Here is an 18922-nt window from a genome sequence, read left to right as displayed (position 1 = left end):
TATAGTCATACTGGCCAGGTCATTTTCCCTTTAAGACATAATGTTAAAGGAAAACAGAGACTGTATATTACAGAGATTGTATATGTCCAAATGTGGAGAGTTAGAAACTTGCAGATCCATTTTAAATAAAGCAGGAGGAGTTTGTGCTATGTATATAAAATTACCAGGCAGTTTTTTTTTATCTGGATTAAAGATCATGGAATCTCATTCTCTGGAATGCTTTTAAAAGTAAGGTAAATTGTATCTCGTTTATGATTATTTAAGTCAACCCCACTCAGAAGTCAAGATAATTTATTATAGTTTCTTGTTTTTAATTATCCAGTTAGAGTACAATATTGACAATGCCACTCTGAAACACACTGAATGTAAGTACAAATTCATTGCTCCAATTTTTAAAAAGTAAAAATAAGATAGCATTAAATGTTTGTCCTATTAATTTTTGCAATATTATAACCTGTTGACATGAGATACAATCATATAAAATAAATAAGAGGAACTTGATTTGGGGGAGAAAATTATATATACTGTGCTAAATTATGTGACATAAATTAGGATGAAGCCCTTCTATAGCAAATGGACAAAGGGTCTTTCGAATTAAAAGTAAAAAAGAATCTAAAACACTAAACAATATAAAAGTTCTGAAAAATGATGTCAATAGCAAAATAGTTGGTTAGGTTTTTTTCATCAAAGTTGGGAGAGCTATGTGCGCTAAGTACCAAATATATTTCAACTGAAGTTCTGAATCCTCAACTAGCTTTAATACAAACACTTCTAGTTTGCCTTATTGAGCAACAATTTGTGTAATAGTCGAGTCATCATTCTGTCAGAATATGGCACCTGAGAATATAAACTTCTCAAATCATATATTTTAACAGGTTTAGGACGCTTTTTTGGTTTTCTCTTAGGGAGTTTTTTCTTACCCTTCCTCCTAGTTCCTGCAATCCTCGAAGAACCCTTCAGCCGTTGCTTGAGAGAAGACCTCTTCTTTCTACCTCTTAACCGCTCTTCAGCACCAGCTGATGGAACTGAGTTTGAAAGCATTTGCGTTGGTGTCTCCACCTTCTTTACTGTACTGACAACAGTTTTTGTCTTCTTACGATGCATTCCAAGAAAAGCCCTCCTGGACTGATATTTGCGACGCAGAAAAACAGAGTATTTTGCAATATACTTCCTAATTATATCATTTAGTTTGGTCCGAATCCAAATTGGCTGTTTTTTTGATGTGATTCTGGTTTTTTGCTGGAGGATAATTGGTCTGTAAACCATTTTGAGTACAATTGGTTCATTAATAGTTGTTACCTTCCTTCTCTGAGCTTTTTTTTTACTTTTGAAAGTCTTATTTCTTCCTGATTTTGACGAGATTTTGGCAGCATCACCATCTAAAAGAGTGAAATGGAAATTACTTAACTTCTGAACTTCTCTGGAATTCAAGATCTCTGATTTTGCCAGAAACACAGAAGCCCCACTGGCCCCCTGGTGTGATAATTTATGTCTTAATGACACTGTCAAAAAAGGTACTGAAGTAGAGCTCTGTAGATGCCTGTCATCATCTTCTGCACTGGAGTTCAGGTCACTAAAATGAACTTGAACCCAGTTATTCCTGTCAGACTCTGGTATTTCAATGTTCAGCGGAGGATTTATTACAATTTGTTTATTCAATGGGTCATAATTAAAAGAACCCTGTTTATATTTGTACTGTATGCTCAAGTCCTGATTGTTTTTGCCATTCTGGCACCTAATTTTAGAGAATTTGAGGGATTCACCTTCCTTCTGTTTAATATTAGAAGAAAGAACATAGACTAAGGCATTGGGGTGCAAAGGCTTCAAAATGTTAGTATATGATTCAAGAAATTCAATTGTCCCAATTTCAATTTTCCTTTTTGGTTTTCTATCATTGTGTAAAAATAAATGCTTCAATTTTGGCGAGTCTTCTTGTCCAATTACTCTTTTTGTCACTAGATAACCCGTGACACTGGTTTGAGTTCCATGGCTGACTTTTACAGCCCGACATCTAGAAGACACTCGCCATTTTTGTTCATAAGGCCTCTTTTCTGTAAGAAGATGGCTAGGTTTATCTAAGGCTACTGAAAAGTCATCAATATTATAATGACAGTCTAACAGAACTTGAATAAATGCAGTGTCATTAAGGTCAGCTGAGGTAATCTTTTTTTCATTCAAATTTTTTTTTTTTACCTTCCTAGTTTCACAGTCATCATCAAAGTAACAGTGGAAACGACCTTCCTTGAATTCCTTCACAAGGGCATTAATTTTCATATCATCTTCTCTCATTATTTGAGACCATGTTTTCCCCACAAATGAAGGAGGGACATGAGGCAAGGCTTCAAGAACTGGTTCATCAGTTTTAACTTCTTTGATCCCCTTTGCTTTTTCTCGGTTCCTTAAAGAAGCTACCTTGGAAACAGAGCTTGAACGGGAATCACGGTTCTTTTTTTTTTTGTCTAAAGGCATCTTAACTAGGGCTTGTTTTTTAACAGCTTTTTGAGGCTTGTTAGTGCCAGACTGGAGAGGGGGATCAGAGTGAAAATTCACCCCAGAACTACTTGGTTCACAACTCACACTTCCCAGATCTGCATGTTTTTTTAACTTCAAAAGGTTATCTTCATCAGCCATTTGAAGGATCACTGACTCAGGAGAAGCATTACAGTCCATTGCAGAAATATTACACTCACAACTCTTACCTTGTAGGTCAATAGTTTTCGGATCTTTCCAAATGTCGTCTTCTTTGTTAGCTTTCTTCAGTTGACGAGTTGCTGGCTGAGAAGTGTCTCTTCGTTTAGAATTTCTTTTAGAACTCTTCGATACACAGCTCTTTACTTCTGGGTCAACATGTTTTGCAACTGTTTTAACAGACACTGGGGATTGGTAAGTCATGGACTGATGAGAGGCATTGACTTGAAAATTTGTATCAGAATCGTAAGACTCACAACCAGACTCTTCCAGAATAATATAGTCTTTCTTCTTGTTTATTACTTTGTAAGACTTTCTGGATTTCTTTGACACTGGTCGAGGAGAGGCTTCACAAACATAGCCTCGCTCAGAATCGCAACAGTCATAGCACTGACCCTCTACATGGAAACTTTTTCCATTCATACAGTCAATTCCTTCAACAGTCATTTGAGATGTGTCAATCACTGGCTGACATGGGAAACCAGAATTAGAAGGCATTTCACAATCACTGTCACCGGTCACCACATTCAAAAACAGCACCTTTGGAACATCTGCTTCTTTGACTGACACCGGAAATTCATTAACTACTATTTGAAGTGGAACATCAGAATCAGACATTATCTCAGAATCACTAGTCTTTTCTTCCATGCCAAGATGTGCTACCCTTGGAAGGTTCATTTCTTTGCAAAACATTTGTGGCTGACCAACATCTAACTGAAGATGAACACCAGGATCACATTTTATTTCAGCAACACTAGGTTCACAGTTCTTACCTTCTAGGTCATTATGATCCTCCTTTTGCAAGCTGATCCGTTGGACAACCACAGGAGATGGAGCAACCACTAACTGAACAGGCGCCTCAGAATCACAACTTATTTCATAATCAGCTAGTTTATAGCTCTCATCTCCCAGATAGATATGGTCTCCCTTCCAAAGACCTACTTTAACAGTTTTTTCAAGCTGGTCAGTCACAGACTGAAGAGGATCATCAGAAGCAAAACTTATTTCAGGGTGACAAAGATCATTGCTCTTATCTCCCAAAGTGTCATGTCCCTCTTCCAAAATGTGTGGTTGCTCAACTGATTGAAGTGGGATATTTGCAACATAAATTATCTCAGGATCACTGGGCTGGTAGTCCTTATCATGCAGACAAACATGTCCCTCTCTCAGAAGACTTATTTCTGTAGTAGACTCTTGAATTTCACCAGCCACAGTATGAAAATTTTCAGCAGAGCCAAAATTTATTTTAGAATCACTAGGTTCGAAAATTTTACCTTCCAATTCTCCAGGGTTTTTCCAAAGGTTGGTCTCCTGAACAATTTCCTCAGTTTGGCCAGTCACTGGCTGAAAAACATCAGAACCATACATAATTTCAAAACCCTTAGGGTTACCGCTCTTCTCTTCCACATCAACTTCATCCTTCCAAAGGCTTATTTCTTTAACAGTTTCTCTAACTTGGTCAGCCACTGACTGAAGAGGGTCATCAGAGTCAAAACTTATTTCAGAACCACAAGATTTTTTGTGCTTATCTTCTAGGTTGGTATGCTCCTTTTCCAAAATCGTTACTTGAGATTGATCAACTGTTTGCTGAGCCAAGAAATCAGAATCCAAACTCATGTCAGAACCACTATATTGGCTGTTATTATCTTCCAAGTCCATATGACCTTCATTGTCAAGGTTTATTTGTTTAACAGCTGCCTGAGGTTGATTAGGTATAGACTGAAGAGAAACGTGTGAATCCTGTAATATTAACATTGAATCATTAGGTTGACCTCCTTTATTTTCTAGGCCAATATCCTCTACTTTCCACAGGTTTGTTTTTTTAATCACTTCCTGATATCGTTCAGTCAACGGCTGAAGAGGGTCAGCAGAATCAAAATTTACTTTACAATCACGAGATTCACTGCTTGTGTATTCCAGATTAGTATGTCTTTCTTTCAAAGGGGTTGGCTGAGATTTCTCAATGACTGATTGACGAGGGGGAATACGATCCAAATTTATTTCGAAACCTCGAGATTCTGTATTTTCATCTTCTGGGTCAACATGGTCCTTCTTCAAAACAGCTATGTGAGGTTTTTCAGTCATCGACTGAGGAAGGACAGTAGAATCCAAAATTATTTCAGAACCACTATATTTATCATTCTTGTTTTCTAAAACATATTCTTTCTGAATATTTACTCCTTTAACAGCTATTTGAGGTTCAATCACTGAATAACGAGAGACATCAGAATCTAAATTTATTTCAGAACCACTAAATTCAGCACTTTTACCTTTGAAGTTAGCATGCTTTTCTCTTTGAAGCCACATTTCTTTAAGAACTACATCGGTTCTGTGAATCACTGACTGAAGAGGGATAGCGAAATCCAAACTTGTTTCAGAAACACTTAATTCATTACCTTTATCTTGGAAATTTGCACGTTCTTCTTTCAGACGGTTTATGTCTTTCACAGCTGTGTCAGGATGATCAGTCGCTACATGAGAAATATAAGATCCCGAACTGATTTCAGGCACTCCACGTCCATCACGCTTGTTTTCTATGTGCTCTTCTTTCTGAAGGTTTCCTTCTTTAATGGAATCTGCAGAATGTCCAATTATTGAATAAAAACTATCATAATTCAAGCTTAATTCAGAACCACTAGGTTCATTTCTCTTACTTTCAAAGTATACCTGTTCTTTTTGAAGATTTGGCCTTTCAACAAGTACTCCAGGAGAATTCATCACTGGAAGAGGAGTGACATAAGAATTCAGACTTCTTTCAGAAACACTGGGTTCATCATTCTTCCTTCTTAAATGTGCATAGTCTTCTTTCTGAATGATTACTTCTCTAACAGCTACTTCAGGCTGAGCAGTCCCTAAAGGAAGAGGTACATCAGAATCAAAAGGTGTTTCAGAAACACAAGATTTATGACCCTTGTATTTCTGATCAACAGATCCCTCCTCAACCACTCGAGGTTGGTCAACTGGGCAAAAAGGAATATCAGAATCAAAAGTTATTTCGGAACTATTTGACCCACAGCTCTCACGTTCCAGGTTGTGTTTCTTTCTTACGTCTTCAACATCCAGCTCAGAAGGCTCAGGCACTGACGGATGAGGGGGATCAGAATCAAAAGTCAAGTCAGAACTGGAGTGTCCATAGCTCTTAACTTCCATGTCAACATTTAACTCTTTCAGAGTCATTTCACTCAGAGTTCCATGAGGCTGTCCATTATTTGACTGATAAAGAGAAGCATGAGAATTAAAAGTTGGATCAGAATCACTAGTATTAACATTCTTATTCTGCAGACCAATAGCTACTTCCCGAACTGTTACTTGGGGTTGGTCAGCCACTAATTGAGCATCAGTGTGAAAACTCATTTCAGGAACATAATATTCACAGCTCATATCCATAAGGTCATTCTTCTCTTTCAGATTTATCTCTTCAACAGCCGTCTTAGGTTGATCAGTCACTATCTGAAGAGAGTTACCATAATCAAGATGTGCTTTAGCACTACTGGATTTGTGGTTATCCTTCAGGTAGACAAGCCTATCCTTTAGATTTCTTCCTCTAACAGCCTGTTGAGGATGGACAATTACTGATGGGAGAGCAACATCACAATCAAAACTTGTTTCAGAACAACTTGATCCATAGTTCACATCAACCAAGCCAATGGGAACCTTCTTCTGAAGTTCTGTTTCAGTGACAGCCATTGGGAGTTGGTCAATCACTGACTGAAATGGTAAAAGAGAATCAGCACTTATTTCAGAGCTACTAGATCCATAGTTCTTGTCCACCAAGTCAATGTGTGCCTCCTTAGAAAGGCCTATTTCTTTTACAGGCTGTTGGTGATAGTTATCAGTTGACTGAGGTGAGGTATTACACTCAAAATTCATCTCAGAATCACTAGAATCATAGCTTTCATCAACCAGGCGAATATGCTCTGCCTTCTGAACATCAGAGCCTCTAACAATTACTTGAGTTTGGTTGGTAGACAACTGAACAGGGCCTTCACGATCAAAACTTATTTCAGAAACACAAGATTTATTACTCTTATGCTGAACATCAACATGTGCTTCTTTTAAAAGGTTTGTTTCTTTGGCAGTCCCTTTAGATTGGTCAGTTAGTGGATGAAAAGGAGAACTGCAATCAAAACTCATTTCAGAACCTCTTGATTCATAGGTCTTAACTTCTTGGTCAATTCGCTCCTCACTCCAAAGGTCTTTTACAGTCTCTTCAGGTTGACCAGACACTGACTCAGAATAGCCACAGGCAAACTCCATTTTAGAACACACTGAGCTCTTCTGCTCCACAAAGGCTGACTTGTTTAAAACCAAATGCTTTTCTTCTTGGGTACGATCTGTATTGGAAAAGAATTTCACATGGTGCTTTGGAATAGCATCTTCAAAGTTTCCTTTATTAGAAGGCATATCAGTTTTACTCAGATTGATTGCTGGGTTTACTGCTGATTTGGAAAGAGATTCAAATTTTAAGGAGCCTTCAGTGCCCATAAATGCATGAGATTTAAAGCCAGGTGACAAAGTTTTATCCCGAGATTTTACATTTTCCTGTGTAACCAATTTATCTGAATCGAAACGTACAGATTTCCTATTTGGTTCTTTAGGTTCCTGATATACAACTGAAGACATTTCTGGATGGGATAAGAACATAGGATTTCTAGAGCCTCTGCCTTGCTCTAGGTAGCTGTCAACTTTGTTTGGCTCACATTTGATAACTGACTCCAAAGAGGCTGCTGGTAACCCTGTAGTATTAGATGTTACTGGTCGATCGTAAGAACTCTCAGGGACATTACTAGCAGGAGCAGTAGAAATCACTGAGGGACATAACAGGTTTTGTCCTTTATTTGTAGCTTGACCAATACCTATTGGATTAAATTCTCTCATGCCACTCCCAATCTTATAAACAAGCTCCAAGGGCAGCTGCTGCCCTTTCTCCAATTTTTGAATAACTGATGGTCGAATTAGAACACCCTGCATACATTCCTGAGGTCTAGCATATAACTCGGCAGCAGGTTCAAAACTTCCGCTGGCTATCTCTCCTCTAACGCCAGCAGCAGCAGCAGCAGCAGCAGCAGCAGCCATTTCGTCAGAAACAGGGTCATCAGCAGGAACCACTTCAGAAGGTGGCACATTATTCCTATGAGTTCTCTCATTTTGTCTTGATCTAAAAAGAAAGGGGGGGGGGGAGAAATCATAAAAAATACTCTAATATCTGTTTTAAATGTTTAAATAAAGATAAAATGTTAAGTTCTTTTTACCCTAGGCCAGACTCTTAGAGGACAAAGAATTAACGCAAACACACTAGGCTGTATATTATAATATATCTCAGGAAGGTAATCTATGCAGAAGATGAAGGTAGCTCCACTAACTGCCTCTTAAGAAACACAAATGGCTCCTAAACATAAGAAAAATGTAAATAAAGCTATATATCATTTTTCAGTTATCAGAGCAATAAACAGCAAAAGGTTTAAAACAAGTTACTTAACGTTCTAGGCTTTAGTTTCCTCCTTCAAAAAAATGGAACTAATACTCTTTTCCCTTATGAGATTGTTTTGAAAGTAAATTAGCTGTTACATGTAAAGTGCACTTTTTAAGAGCCTGAAAAACAGTAACCATCCACAGATATTAACTATTATTATCTTAATACATTGTTTTGGCAAAGGCACAATTACAGGCACTTTAATACATGATTGGTAGGAGCAGAGATCAGGTTAATCTCCATGAAGAACAATTTGACAATGTCTATTAAAGTTAAAATGCCAAAAGGAGTCTAATGAGACATGACAAGTTAATGTAATATAATTATCCTGGATAAGATCCTGAAACAAACAGAAAAGGCATTAGGTAAAAACTAGGGAAATCTACATAAACTATAAAATTCAGTTAATATATTACATTGGTTCATTAACTGTAACAAACGTCCCATGCTAATCTAAGATGTTAGCAATAAGGAAAACTGGATAGGGGGTATATAAAAACTCTATGTACTATCTTCTAAATTTTTCTGTAATTCTAAAACTACCTAAAAATATGGTCTATATAAAATAATAAATTTTAAAGTTTTAAATAGACTAATAGCTAAAATACCTTAAGTATTTTTCAATTTGAGAGATACCACAGTTGCCTAAAAGAATAGGCATACATGTACTGGCTACATACAACTTTTTTAAAACAAGTCAGATATTATATTGCTTTTTTCCCATAAAAATATTATCACAATTAATATTAAGATACTGTTTTTGGTATTTGTAAAATAAAAAAGTTAACCCTGGTATCAAAATAATAGCATAATAGGGCAAAAAAATTTCCATAACTTTTCATAGTTCTGAACTCCAATCAATAAAATTGCAGTACAGCTTGGCCTGTGGTGGTGCAGTAGATAAAGCATCGACCTGGAATGTTGAGGTGACAGGTTTGAAACCTGGTTAAGGCACATATGGGAGTTGATATTTCCTGCTCCTCCTCATCTCTATTCTCTCTTTCCCCCCACCCTGCCTCTCTAAAATGAATAAAATATATTTTTTTATTTTAAATAAAATTACAGTAATCATTTACCCTAGTTTTTCAAAACCCTAGTAGTTTCTCTTAAAGACTATCACAACATTCTCAAAAAAAATCAATTTTGTATCATATGGCTAAGAAAAGAGAGGAAGGCAAGGAGAATCATAAAATCCAACAAGTTGGAAAAATCCTAAGAAGATTAGGAATCACATTTACATATTTTGATTTGCATCAATATTTTTGTGCATGTTTAAAGTTGACAACTAAATCACCATCTGTATTCCTACTCATTTTAAACTGATTTTACAACAAAAAGCTCTCGAAAAACCTAATGACTAAAGGTTAAAAACCACTCTTTTCTACAATTGTGATAAAAAGTGAAATTTTTATATCTATAAATATAGTACTATAAAACAACTATATATAAAAATATGGTATGTCAAAATGAAAACTTCACACTTTTAAACCTTCCACTAGTAAACAGATTAAATAAATGAGACCTGACCCTGGCCAGCTGGCTCAGTGGATAGAGCATCAGCCTGACATGGACGTACCAGGTTCGATCCCTGGTCAGGGCAGACAAGAGAAGTGACCACCTGCTTCTTTCCTCCTTTCTCTCCCCTTTCCCCTCCCGCAGCTAGTGGCTCAATAGGTTTGAGTCTTGGACTAGGTGCTGAGAATGGCTCAGCTGGTCCCAGCGCATCAGCCTCAGGCCCAAAAAAACCACTCAGTTGATTAAATCACTTGCCCCAGTGGATCCCGGTTTAGGTGTATGCAGGAGTCTGTCTCACTATCTCCCCTCCTTTTACTTAAATTAAATTTTAAAATATGTAAATATAAATAGCACCAATTCAAGAATACAGAATACCAAATTCCTCCCCTAAGACAGTTGAAGAAATAAACCAAGAAAAAGAAAATTAAACAAAAATAAAGCAAGAGCAGTAGAGAAAGAGGGGGGGGGGGGAGAGAGAGAGGGAGGGACAGACAGACAGGAAGGGAGAGAGATAAGAAGCATCAATTCTTTGTTGCAGCACTTTAGTTGTTCACTGATTGTTTTCTCATATGTGCCTTGACCAAGTGGCTCAAGCTGAGCCAGTGACTCCTAGCTCAAGCCAGCAACCGTGCGTTCAAGCCAGCGACCTTAAGTTTCAAGTGAGCAACCTTTGGGCTCAAGCCAGTGACCATGGGTCATGTCTATAAGCTCACGCTCAAGCCGGCTACCCTGCAACTCAAGCTGGTGAGCCTGCACTCAAGCCAGTGACCTGGGGGTTTCGAACCTGGGTCTTCAGTGTCCCAGGCTGATTCTCTATCCACTGCACCACTACCTGGTCGGGTAGCAAGAGCTGATTTTTAAGAAGGCTAAAATGTCTAGACAAGAAAGCATGACAGAAATTTTTCTTTAAAAAACTTGCTTAGAAAGCTTATAAACATAATTAAATAATGCAGTGTTGGCATGGGATTAAAAAACTCAAGGGGAAAAAAAAACTATTCAAAATCAAACACAGATACACACAAATTTAGGAATTTAGTTTATTTTGCAGGTGACATTTTTTTATCCGTGGAGATAATTAATACACCTTTATAAAAAGTTAGTAGAAGTCCTGCATCATACCACATATTTTTTAAGTCTAGGAAAATTAAAATATTTTTAAAAAGAAACAAAGGAATAAAAAAAGACATAAAGGGAAATTCCCCATAAATCTGATTATATCAGAATGTTTCATTTCTATATCATAAAAGTAAGTATACATAGTTGAAAGACATATAACACATTCTGAGAAAATATTTGACAACATGTTTAAAATATGTTTAAAATGCAAAGGACTAGAATCTATTGAATAAAAATCCAAAATATATCAACAATTCAATAAAAAAAATAGGCAAAGTGTATGAATAAACAATCCAGAAGATAAATATATGGCTAATAACTATATAAAGGGAGTTCTATTTTACTCGTAAATAAAGTAAGAGATACACTTTTTTGGCCTATTATGTTGGGGATAACAAAATAGAATTGATAATCCCAGTGCTGCCAAGTGACAGGAACAGAGCACTGTCAAATACCACTGACTGGCATGTATGTATCAACACCAAGTGCAGAAACTGTATATAAATTTAACCTTCCTTACTTGGCTACTGCCACATTTTTCTTTTATTAGTCCTCTAAAAGCCGTTTTTGCTGTCACCCTCTTCCCATGTATAATTCTGAAATACTTATAAATCATTTTAATGATATATAATTATTTACTGGCCTAAAACTTTTATTTGAGGAAAAAGCATTATATAGTTCCACACTTTTTATAAATGTGTTATGTAAGTTAGAAAGAATTCTAAAATAATTGCAAAGGGAAGTTACTAGATAAAATTTCACATTACGTTCCCTGATTGATTCACTTTAATAAGTACTGAAACATTAATACAAATATCTACTGTAACATATAATAACTGTGTATTAGTATTATTCCACTCAGTTACTTTACCTGCTTTCTTGATAATGATATGGGTGGTGCCGCAGTACATCTTGCAAGAAACGCTCCATCAAACTAGAGGAACCCATCCGTTGTCTACTGTGTGTGGTCATGTATCTGTGCTGAGGATTGGACATGTGCTATAAAGAAGAAAGAAACTGATTATTTTTAAATGGGTAATGCTCAGTAAAAAGTGTCACAAAACAGATTCATATATATATATATATTTCTGGTGGAAATATAAACTGATATGCTCTTTCTATAAAGCAGTTCGAACATACACATCTAAAATCCACAAAATTATCTCCCTTTAGATATACTAATTACATCTCTCTAAATCTCTCCTAAGAGAATCATCTTAAATGTGTATAATTTATGAAAAAAAAATATGGTTATCACAGCATGAAAACAAAACACTAGAAATCTCTTAAAACCCTTAAATTATAATATGCCTTAAGATGTAATACTATGGAGCTATCTAAAATAATACAGAGTTTGTTTGTGTGTGTGTGTGTGTGTGTGTGACAGAGAGAGAGAAGGACAGACATACAGGAAGGGAGATGAGAAGCATCAATTCTTCATTGTGGAACCTTAGTTGTTCAGTAATTGCTTTCACATGTGCCTTGACTGGGGCGCTACAGCAGAGCAAGTGCCCTTGCTGAAGACAGCAACTTTAGGTTCAAACCAGCAACCTTAGGCTTCAAGCTAGCGACCCCGCACTCAAGCCAGTGAGCCTGTGCTCAAGCTGGCAACCTGGGGGGGGGGGTCCTCTGTGACCCAATCCGATGCTCTATCTACCGCACCACTGCCAGGTCAGGCAATACAAAGAATTTTTAATAACATCAGGAACTCTTACATATTAAGGGAAAAATAAGGGGGTGCAAAAATCACATGTATGCTTTTATCTCAAGTACAGTTAAAAAATGTATAGACAAGTAAATAAAATATATCAAAATCCTAAAAACATTTATATCTGCAAGGTACAATTATGGGAAATTTTTTAACTTTTATTATTTTTCAATGAAAAAGCATTAATAATAAAAAATCTGTTAAGAGAAAATAGGATTGCATCACTGTATTTTTAAAAATCAAAGATTAATTCACAAAAAGGCCATACATTTTTTGGTTAGAAATGTAAACACATCTACATTATAAATAGGCCATCATTTTCATTTCTGTCCAGTATTCCATTGTATGACGGAATCATTCTAGGGGTTATTTCGATTTCTACTCTCACCAGCAGTGTGCCCGTCTCTATCCCTCTACTTCCTCATCAACACTTGAGAGGGTCCGTCTCCTTAATTTTAACTATTGTAGAGGAGCTTTCATGTTATATCTTACTGTGGCTTTCATTTGCAATTTTGGGGACAGTTTTTCAAATTTACTGGCCACCTGGATAATCCTCATTTATGATGTGTCTGTTAAAACTCTCTTCCTGTTTTTCATACAGATTTTTTTTTAAATAAATTATAAAAGATCTTTATTCTGAAGAGGAGCTCTTTTGTCCAAATATATGTATTTAAAGTCTTTCTCTCCGTGACTAGCCTTTTCACGTTGTGTATGTCTGTACATGTGTGTTTACACAAAGTTTTATTGGTGTGTACCCATATACAAAGGACATCCAATATCTTTCCCAAGAAAAGTTACAGGGTTTTTTTTGCTTTCCTAATCATCTTCCATTGTTTCTTAACTGCAGTCCAGTTTATCAATTCTTTGCCAGCGCTTCCTGTGACCAGTTTAAGAAACCTCTCCCTATTTCAAAGTCATGAAAATTTTCTATTTGTCTCTGGAAGCTTTACTGTTTTACCTACAATATTTACATTTACAATGCACTTGGAAATGATTTTTGTATTCAGGATGATTTAGCAATAAAGTTTCATTTTTTCCACCATATGGATATTCAATCAACCCAGATCCTTTACTAAAGTGTTGTGATCACTGGTCTTTAGTGCCACTCTGTCACAAATCAAATATTCACATGTATCTGTTTCCAGAGTATCTGTTTATTCCCATGGTCTAACTTGGCACCATTGCCTTAATGACTATAGTTTACTTATAAGTTCTGATATCTGATTTTGTTCACCTTTTAAGATTATTCTGGTTCTTCTGAGCCCTTTGCATACCTATACATATTTTTAGAATTTTCATTTAAAATATTTGTTGGAATTTTATTGGAATGTTATTAAATCAATATATCAGTTTGAACAGAACTGACATGTTTACAATATTTATTTTTCCAACCCATGAATATAGTATATATAGCACATTAATATGTAATTTTTCTTCAATTTATCTCAATGTTTATAATTTGTTTTACAAAGATCTTACACATATTTTGTTATATTTATTCCTTAAGAATTGTGTTCTTTGAGGCTGTTGTAAATAACTTTTTAAAATCTCATTTTCTGTGTGGTTTGTATACAAAAATACTATTTCTTTTTAGGATGGCACAACAAGCTTTTTAAACTCACTTGTCAATTCTAATAGTTTAGCTAGATAACTTTAGAATTTTCTATTCCACAATCACATTGTGTACAAATAGTAATAGTTTTACTCATTTTATCAAATCATTATCATTCTTTTTTCTTATCTGACTAGGACCTCTGATAAAATATTGCATATATACTGCTCATAAAAAATAGGGGATATTCTATTGCTTCGTATTAATTTTGAAATATCCCCTAATTTTTGTGGGCAGTCTAGTTTAACTCAAGCATCAAGTCTATTTTCACTTAATATATTTGGACTTAATCTTTGTTTTTAATTCTAAATGTTTTTATTATTCATGCTAATACAATGTCCTTATTTCTCTTCTTTTTTCCCTTCTTCATATTCTAATTTATCCCTTTCTATTAACTTAGTAGTTACAGATTCTTTTTCTGGTTCATTAGTGGTAATAGATTATAACAAGCAACCTGACCTATCAAAGTTTAAAATTTCTTGTTGTTTTTATTCTCTTCTTGAGCAATGCAATGTCCTCAGGAATTAATTCAATTTACTCTCCTTCTGATTTACATGGCATTGCTGTTAATCCCACAAGACAACAGTCACCCAGATTGCCTATATATTTACCTTTCTACCGCTCTTCCTTCCTTCCCATATCTCTGAGCTTCCAAATGGAATTATTTTCCTTCTACCAAAGAACTACTTTCGTTATTTCCTTTAGTAAGGGTCTGCTGGAAAAATTTCCTTAATTTTTGTCTTTTGAAAATATTTCCATTGCACCTTGTTTTTAAAAGACATTACTTATTGAATACAGAATTCTAAGTTAGTATTGTTTTCTTTCTTCTTGGTTTCATTGTTTCTGTTGAATATTCAGCTACAACTGAGCCCCATATTTCTTCACTGCCTTAATAGTCCTCCAAAGCTTTGAAATACATATATACACACACTTATTTAAGCTTTTTGTAGTTAGTACAAATTACTTTGGCTGTCATTAACAGAGTTTTTAAATGTCAGTTTAGTGCAGCAATATCTGAATGTCTAAAAATTATTTTCAACTTTTATTTAATTTTCTTTTTTTGAGAAAGAGGCAGAGAGAGAGAGAGACAGAAACATTGAGCCGTTCCTGTACCAGGGAACAGAACCGGCAACCGAGCTATCCAGCCAGGGCATTTTATTTATTGAGTTTTAGAGAGACAGAGAGAGGGAGGGAGAGAGAGGAGAGGGGAGGGGATTTATTGTTCCATGCAGTTGTGCATTCTTTGGTTGCTTCCCGAGTGCGCCCTGACTGAGAATTGAGCCGCAGCCTTGCTGTGTCGGGAGGATCCTCCTAACCGACTGAGCAAATCGGCCAGGGCTATTTTAAACTTTTAAGCAAAAAAAAATTATACAAACCTTATTGAAAAAAAAACTTGTAGTTAAAAGATTATTGTTTTAGCATTATTAAAGGTTCAACAAGTAATCTTTCAGCAAGTGATATAATTCAAAAGAAAAATATTAGAGCTTTGAGATTATCTGCCTCCTCATGTTTATAACTAGCATTAAAAAGTATTTCTTGTTAAAAAGATAGAGGTGTAGAAATCACAATAATAAAAACTTTTCCTGAGTATAAAGTTGTGTTTACTATTAGATAATTAAATGAGACAAATGCTATTAAGTAGCAGAATTTTTACATATTCTAAACCTGTGTTTGATAGAAGATGCAACAGTTTAGTACTAGCAGACCCAGGACTTCCTTACCTTACAACTTCACCTATGACACAATTCCCTTATAAATATAGATGCAAAACTCCCCAACTCGATACTAGCAAACCAAATCAGGAAACATATAAAAAGGATTATACACCATGACCAAGTAAAATTTATCCTAGCAATACAAAATTGATTTAACACCTGAAACTCAATGAATAGAATTGCTGTAGGTAGGCTAAATTCTGTACCCTCCAAATTTATATGTTGAAGTTCTAACTGACAATATGACTATATTTGTACACAGGACTTTTAGGAGGGAATCAAATCACATCATAGAAAAAATTAACTCAAATTGAATCAAAGACCTAAATGTAAGAACTATTATTCTTAAAGGAAAACATAGGCATAAATCTTCACAACCCTGGATTAAGCAATCTTTATGACACCCAAAACACAAGCAACAAACCAACTAAATTTATGCAAAATTTAAATCTTTTGTGCATCAAAACATAAAATTCAAAGTCCTTACCTTTTTTACAGTCTTATTCTCTTAATTCTTCGCCGATCACTCAGCATCTATTCCCACTACCCCAGCCTACATCCATGGCAGCTGCACTGGTCTCCTGGCTTTTAGTTAGCGTGCTCAACCACTCATATCTCGGGCTCTCTGTCCTTGCTCTCCCTTCCCTCTACCTAGAAATTCTTCCCCAGAGATAAACAAGCCTGGCTTCCACACTTCATTCAAATCTCAACTTTACTATTCCTTCCTTAACCTTACCTAGCCACCTAACATTGTATTCCCTCCCTTATTCTCCTCACATTTATCACATTCTGACATATTACATACTAAATTTATATGATTATTTTGTTTTATTGTAGTGGGTTTGTTCATGGTCATAGCCCTAAAACCTTAAACAGTGTCTGTCAACTAGTGGGTTCTTATTATGATCTGTTCAATGATTTAATAAATAAATTGAATAAAATGTGAAAGAAGAGGAAGTCAAGACTAAGTCCTTTGAGGTATAATAACCATATCAACAGGATCCTCTCACCTGTTCCAGATTATTATAGCGCATAGAGCAAAAGCTGCAATATCCTTGTCTGTTCTGCATGTTGAATAACCAGAGTCAAAAGGTACTGTCGTTGAATACTCAAACTGGAAAAGAACATGGCAAAATCACAATAATTCCTTACTGTCACAAGGAAAATAACTACGATAATATCAGAGAACAGAAATTCATTCGTGAGTCCTACCCACTCTTATTTCTCACAATTATGAAAATAGATAAGGCTTTCTTCCCTGAGTCAATCAGTGAGCCCGCAGTGGAGAGGACGGCTACACATTTTCTAAAAGGATAGCTTGTTGCCAATAACTGAAGCCTAGATGACTAAATGTTTTAACTTGTTAGCATTATTAGGACGGATTCAATATTAAAGAACAGAGTACACAATTTTTAAAAAGAACTTTATTCATTTATTTGAGAGAAAGAAAGGAAAGAAGGGAGAAGGGAGGAGAGAGAAATATCGATCTGTTGTTCCACTTATTTATGCATTCATTGGTTGCTTACTGAGGTTTGAAACAGCAATATCGGCATATCTGGACGACGCTCTAACCAAATAAGCTACCCCTCCAGGGCTTGTACTCAATTTTAAACACAAATTACTATTTCTAAGTTGTTACTATAGTATATTTACTACATACTAATGAGGCTCATGAATTTTCCCATTATATTTTTATACAAAATCCCAGATTACTTACACTGCCAATGTCATATATAACATCTAATTGTCTATCATGAGAGAAAAGATATCACTGTGTTTTCTGCTTAGTCCAGAAAAAAAGTCAGGTTTTGAAATAATTTACCCAATAAAATTCTTAAAAATCAAAGTAACAACTAATTTAGTTTCTGAAACACAAGACATTTCTGACAACTACATAAACCAATTAAATGAGAAATTTTTTCCAATTGATGTACTGAGATTTCTCTACAAATAGTTTCCAAGTTTCTACCTCTTAAAACTATAATCCTTCAACATTACATACTGCAGTGATTTCCAAGTGAGAATGAATATCAAAATCATCCCTCGAAATTCTAATTTAGTAGAGCTGAGACAGGGTCTGGAATTCAGAATTTTTTAAATACTCAGGTAATTTTGATACATGGCCAATTCATTCACTAACACAAAGTGCATATTGTTTATAATTATTTTAAGTAACAAAATCAATACAATACAGTTTTTGCTGTTTTCTTAAAGTTAAAGTGAAATTTTAAGAAATAAATGTATCGTGTTTTTAATTCTAATTATTTTAAGAATTGCATGTTGAAAATATATAACAGAATGATCCTATAAAGTGTTATAAATAATTCTGATAAGGATGATTGTGCAACAGAAAACACTTATGAATTAAAAATCAATGTTTAAAAATGAAATCAGAGCCTTAAAACCAGTAAAATGAGAATAGAAAAATTTCATTAAGTCAAAATGCTGTATTATTCACTTACCTCTCAGTATTTATTATGACTGTTTCGATTTTTTTTGACTTCTCACACTTGTGAGGAAAATGAATCAATTAAACCAGCCTCTGAAATAAAGAATATGTAAGAAATTACTTGCTTCAGATTTGGTCTTATTTCCATTAATTTACTTCCTTTGCACTCTGAGGCAACAAAATGAAGCAAGCTTTAAGTTGTATTTGTAGATATGGTAATTTTCAGATTGAGAGAACCCTAGAGCTTAAACCTAACTTTGAAAATCATTAAATAAAAAACTTTTTAGTGCTTTATTTAAAATACAATTAAAACATTCCCTGAATGAAAGGCAGAGTGAAAGTATGAGTATATACACACACAAAATTTAAATGCTTTAAATATTTTTTCAAATCTTTAACCCTTATAGCCTTCAACTCCCACCGCATTATTACCTGCCATTTCCATCTTCTCTAGTGTCACATACATGCTACAATGACAATGAGTTACAATAAATCAGAAGTACTTGTTGAATTTTTTAAAATTAACATGCTTAGGAGACCCCACTTGAAAATGTTACAGAATCAAAATCCACTGGTGAGGGGACAAATCCATGCATATTTAAAATGCTCTCAGATTATTCTGATATAGGTTGAACCAATAATATGT

At 35.1% G+C, this 18922-nt stretch overlaps 1 protein-coding gene across 1 annotated transcript; it reads right to left on the bottom strand.

Annotated features, from left to right (window-relative positions):
* Window positions 1-771: 771 nt before the first annotated feature.
* Window positions 772-18305, bottom strand: ZDBF2 (zinc finger DBF-type containing 2). Its single transcript, XM_066345510.1, has 4 exons — window positions 18290-18305; window positions 16838-16941; window positions 11664-11791; window positions 772-7846 (listed from the first exon to the last, which is right to left on the bottom strand). Exons 2-4 carry the CDS (start codon window positions 16895-16897, stop codon window positions 772-774), a joined length of 7263 nt encoding a protein of 2420 aa, XP_066201607.1. The 5' UTR covers window positions 16898-16941; window positions 18290-18305.
* Window positions 18306-18922: the final 617 nt, after the last annotated feature.

Source organism: Saccopteryx leptura, chromosome 7 (assembly GCF_036850995.1).
Source record: "Saccopteryx leptura isolate mSacLep1 chromosome 7, mSacLep1_pri_phased_curated, whole genome shotgun sequence".
In the NCBI taxonomy this organism is placed as follows: domain Eukaryota; kingdom Metazoa; phylum Chordata; class Mammalia; order Chiroptera; family Emballonuridae; genus Saccopteryx; species Saccopteryx leptura.
The sequence above is the reverse complement of the archived record's forward strand: the minus strand, read 5'-3'. Positions and strand labels throughout refer to the sequence as shown.

What these genes read in the sequence shown, in the direction of transcription:
- ZDBF2 (XM_066345510.1), bottom strand. Translation starts at nt 16,897, where the DNA reads ATGCAGAACAGACAAGGATATTGCAGCTTTTGCTCTATGCGCTATAAT. An exon ending in GCTATAATAATCTGGAACAG is followed by an intron (nt 11,792 to 16,837) that starts GTGAGAGGATCC and finishes TCTTCTTTATAG; the next exon opens with CACATGTCCAATCCTCAGCA. An exon ending in TATCATTATCAAGAAAGCAG is followed by an intron (nt 7,847 to 11,663) that starts GTAAAGTAACTG and finishes CTTTCTTTTTAG; the next exon opens with ATCAAGACAAAATGAGAGAA.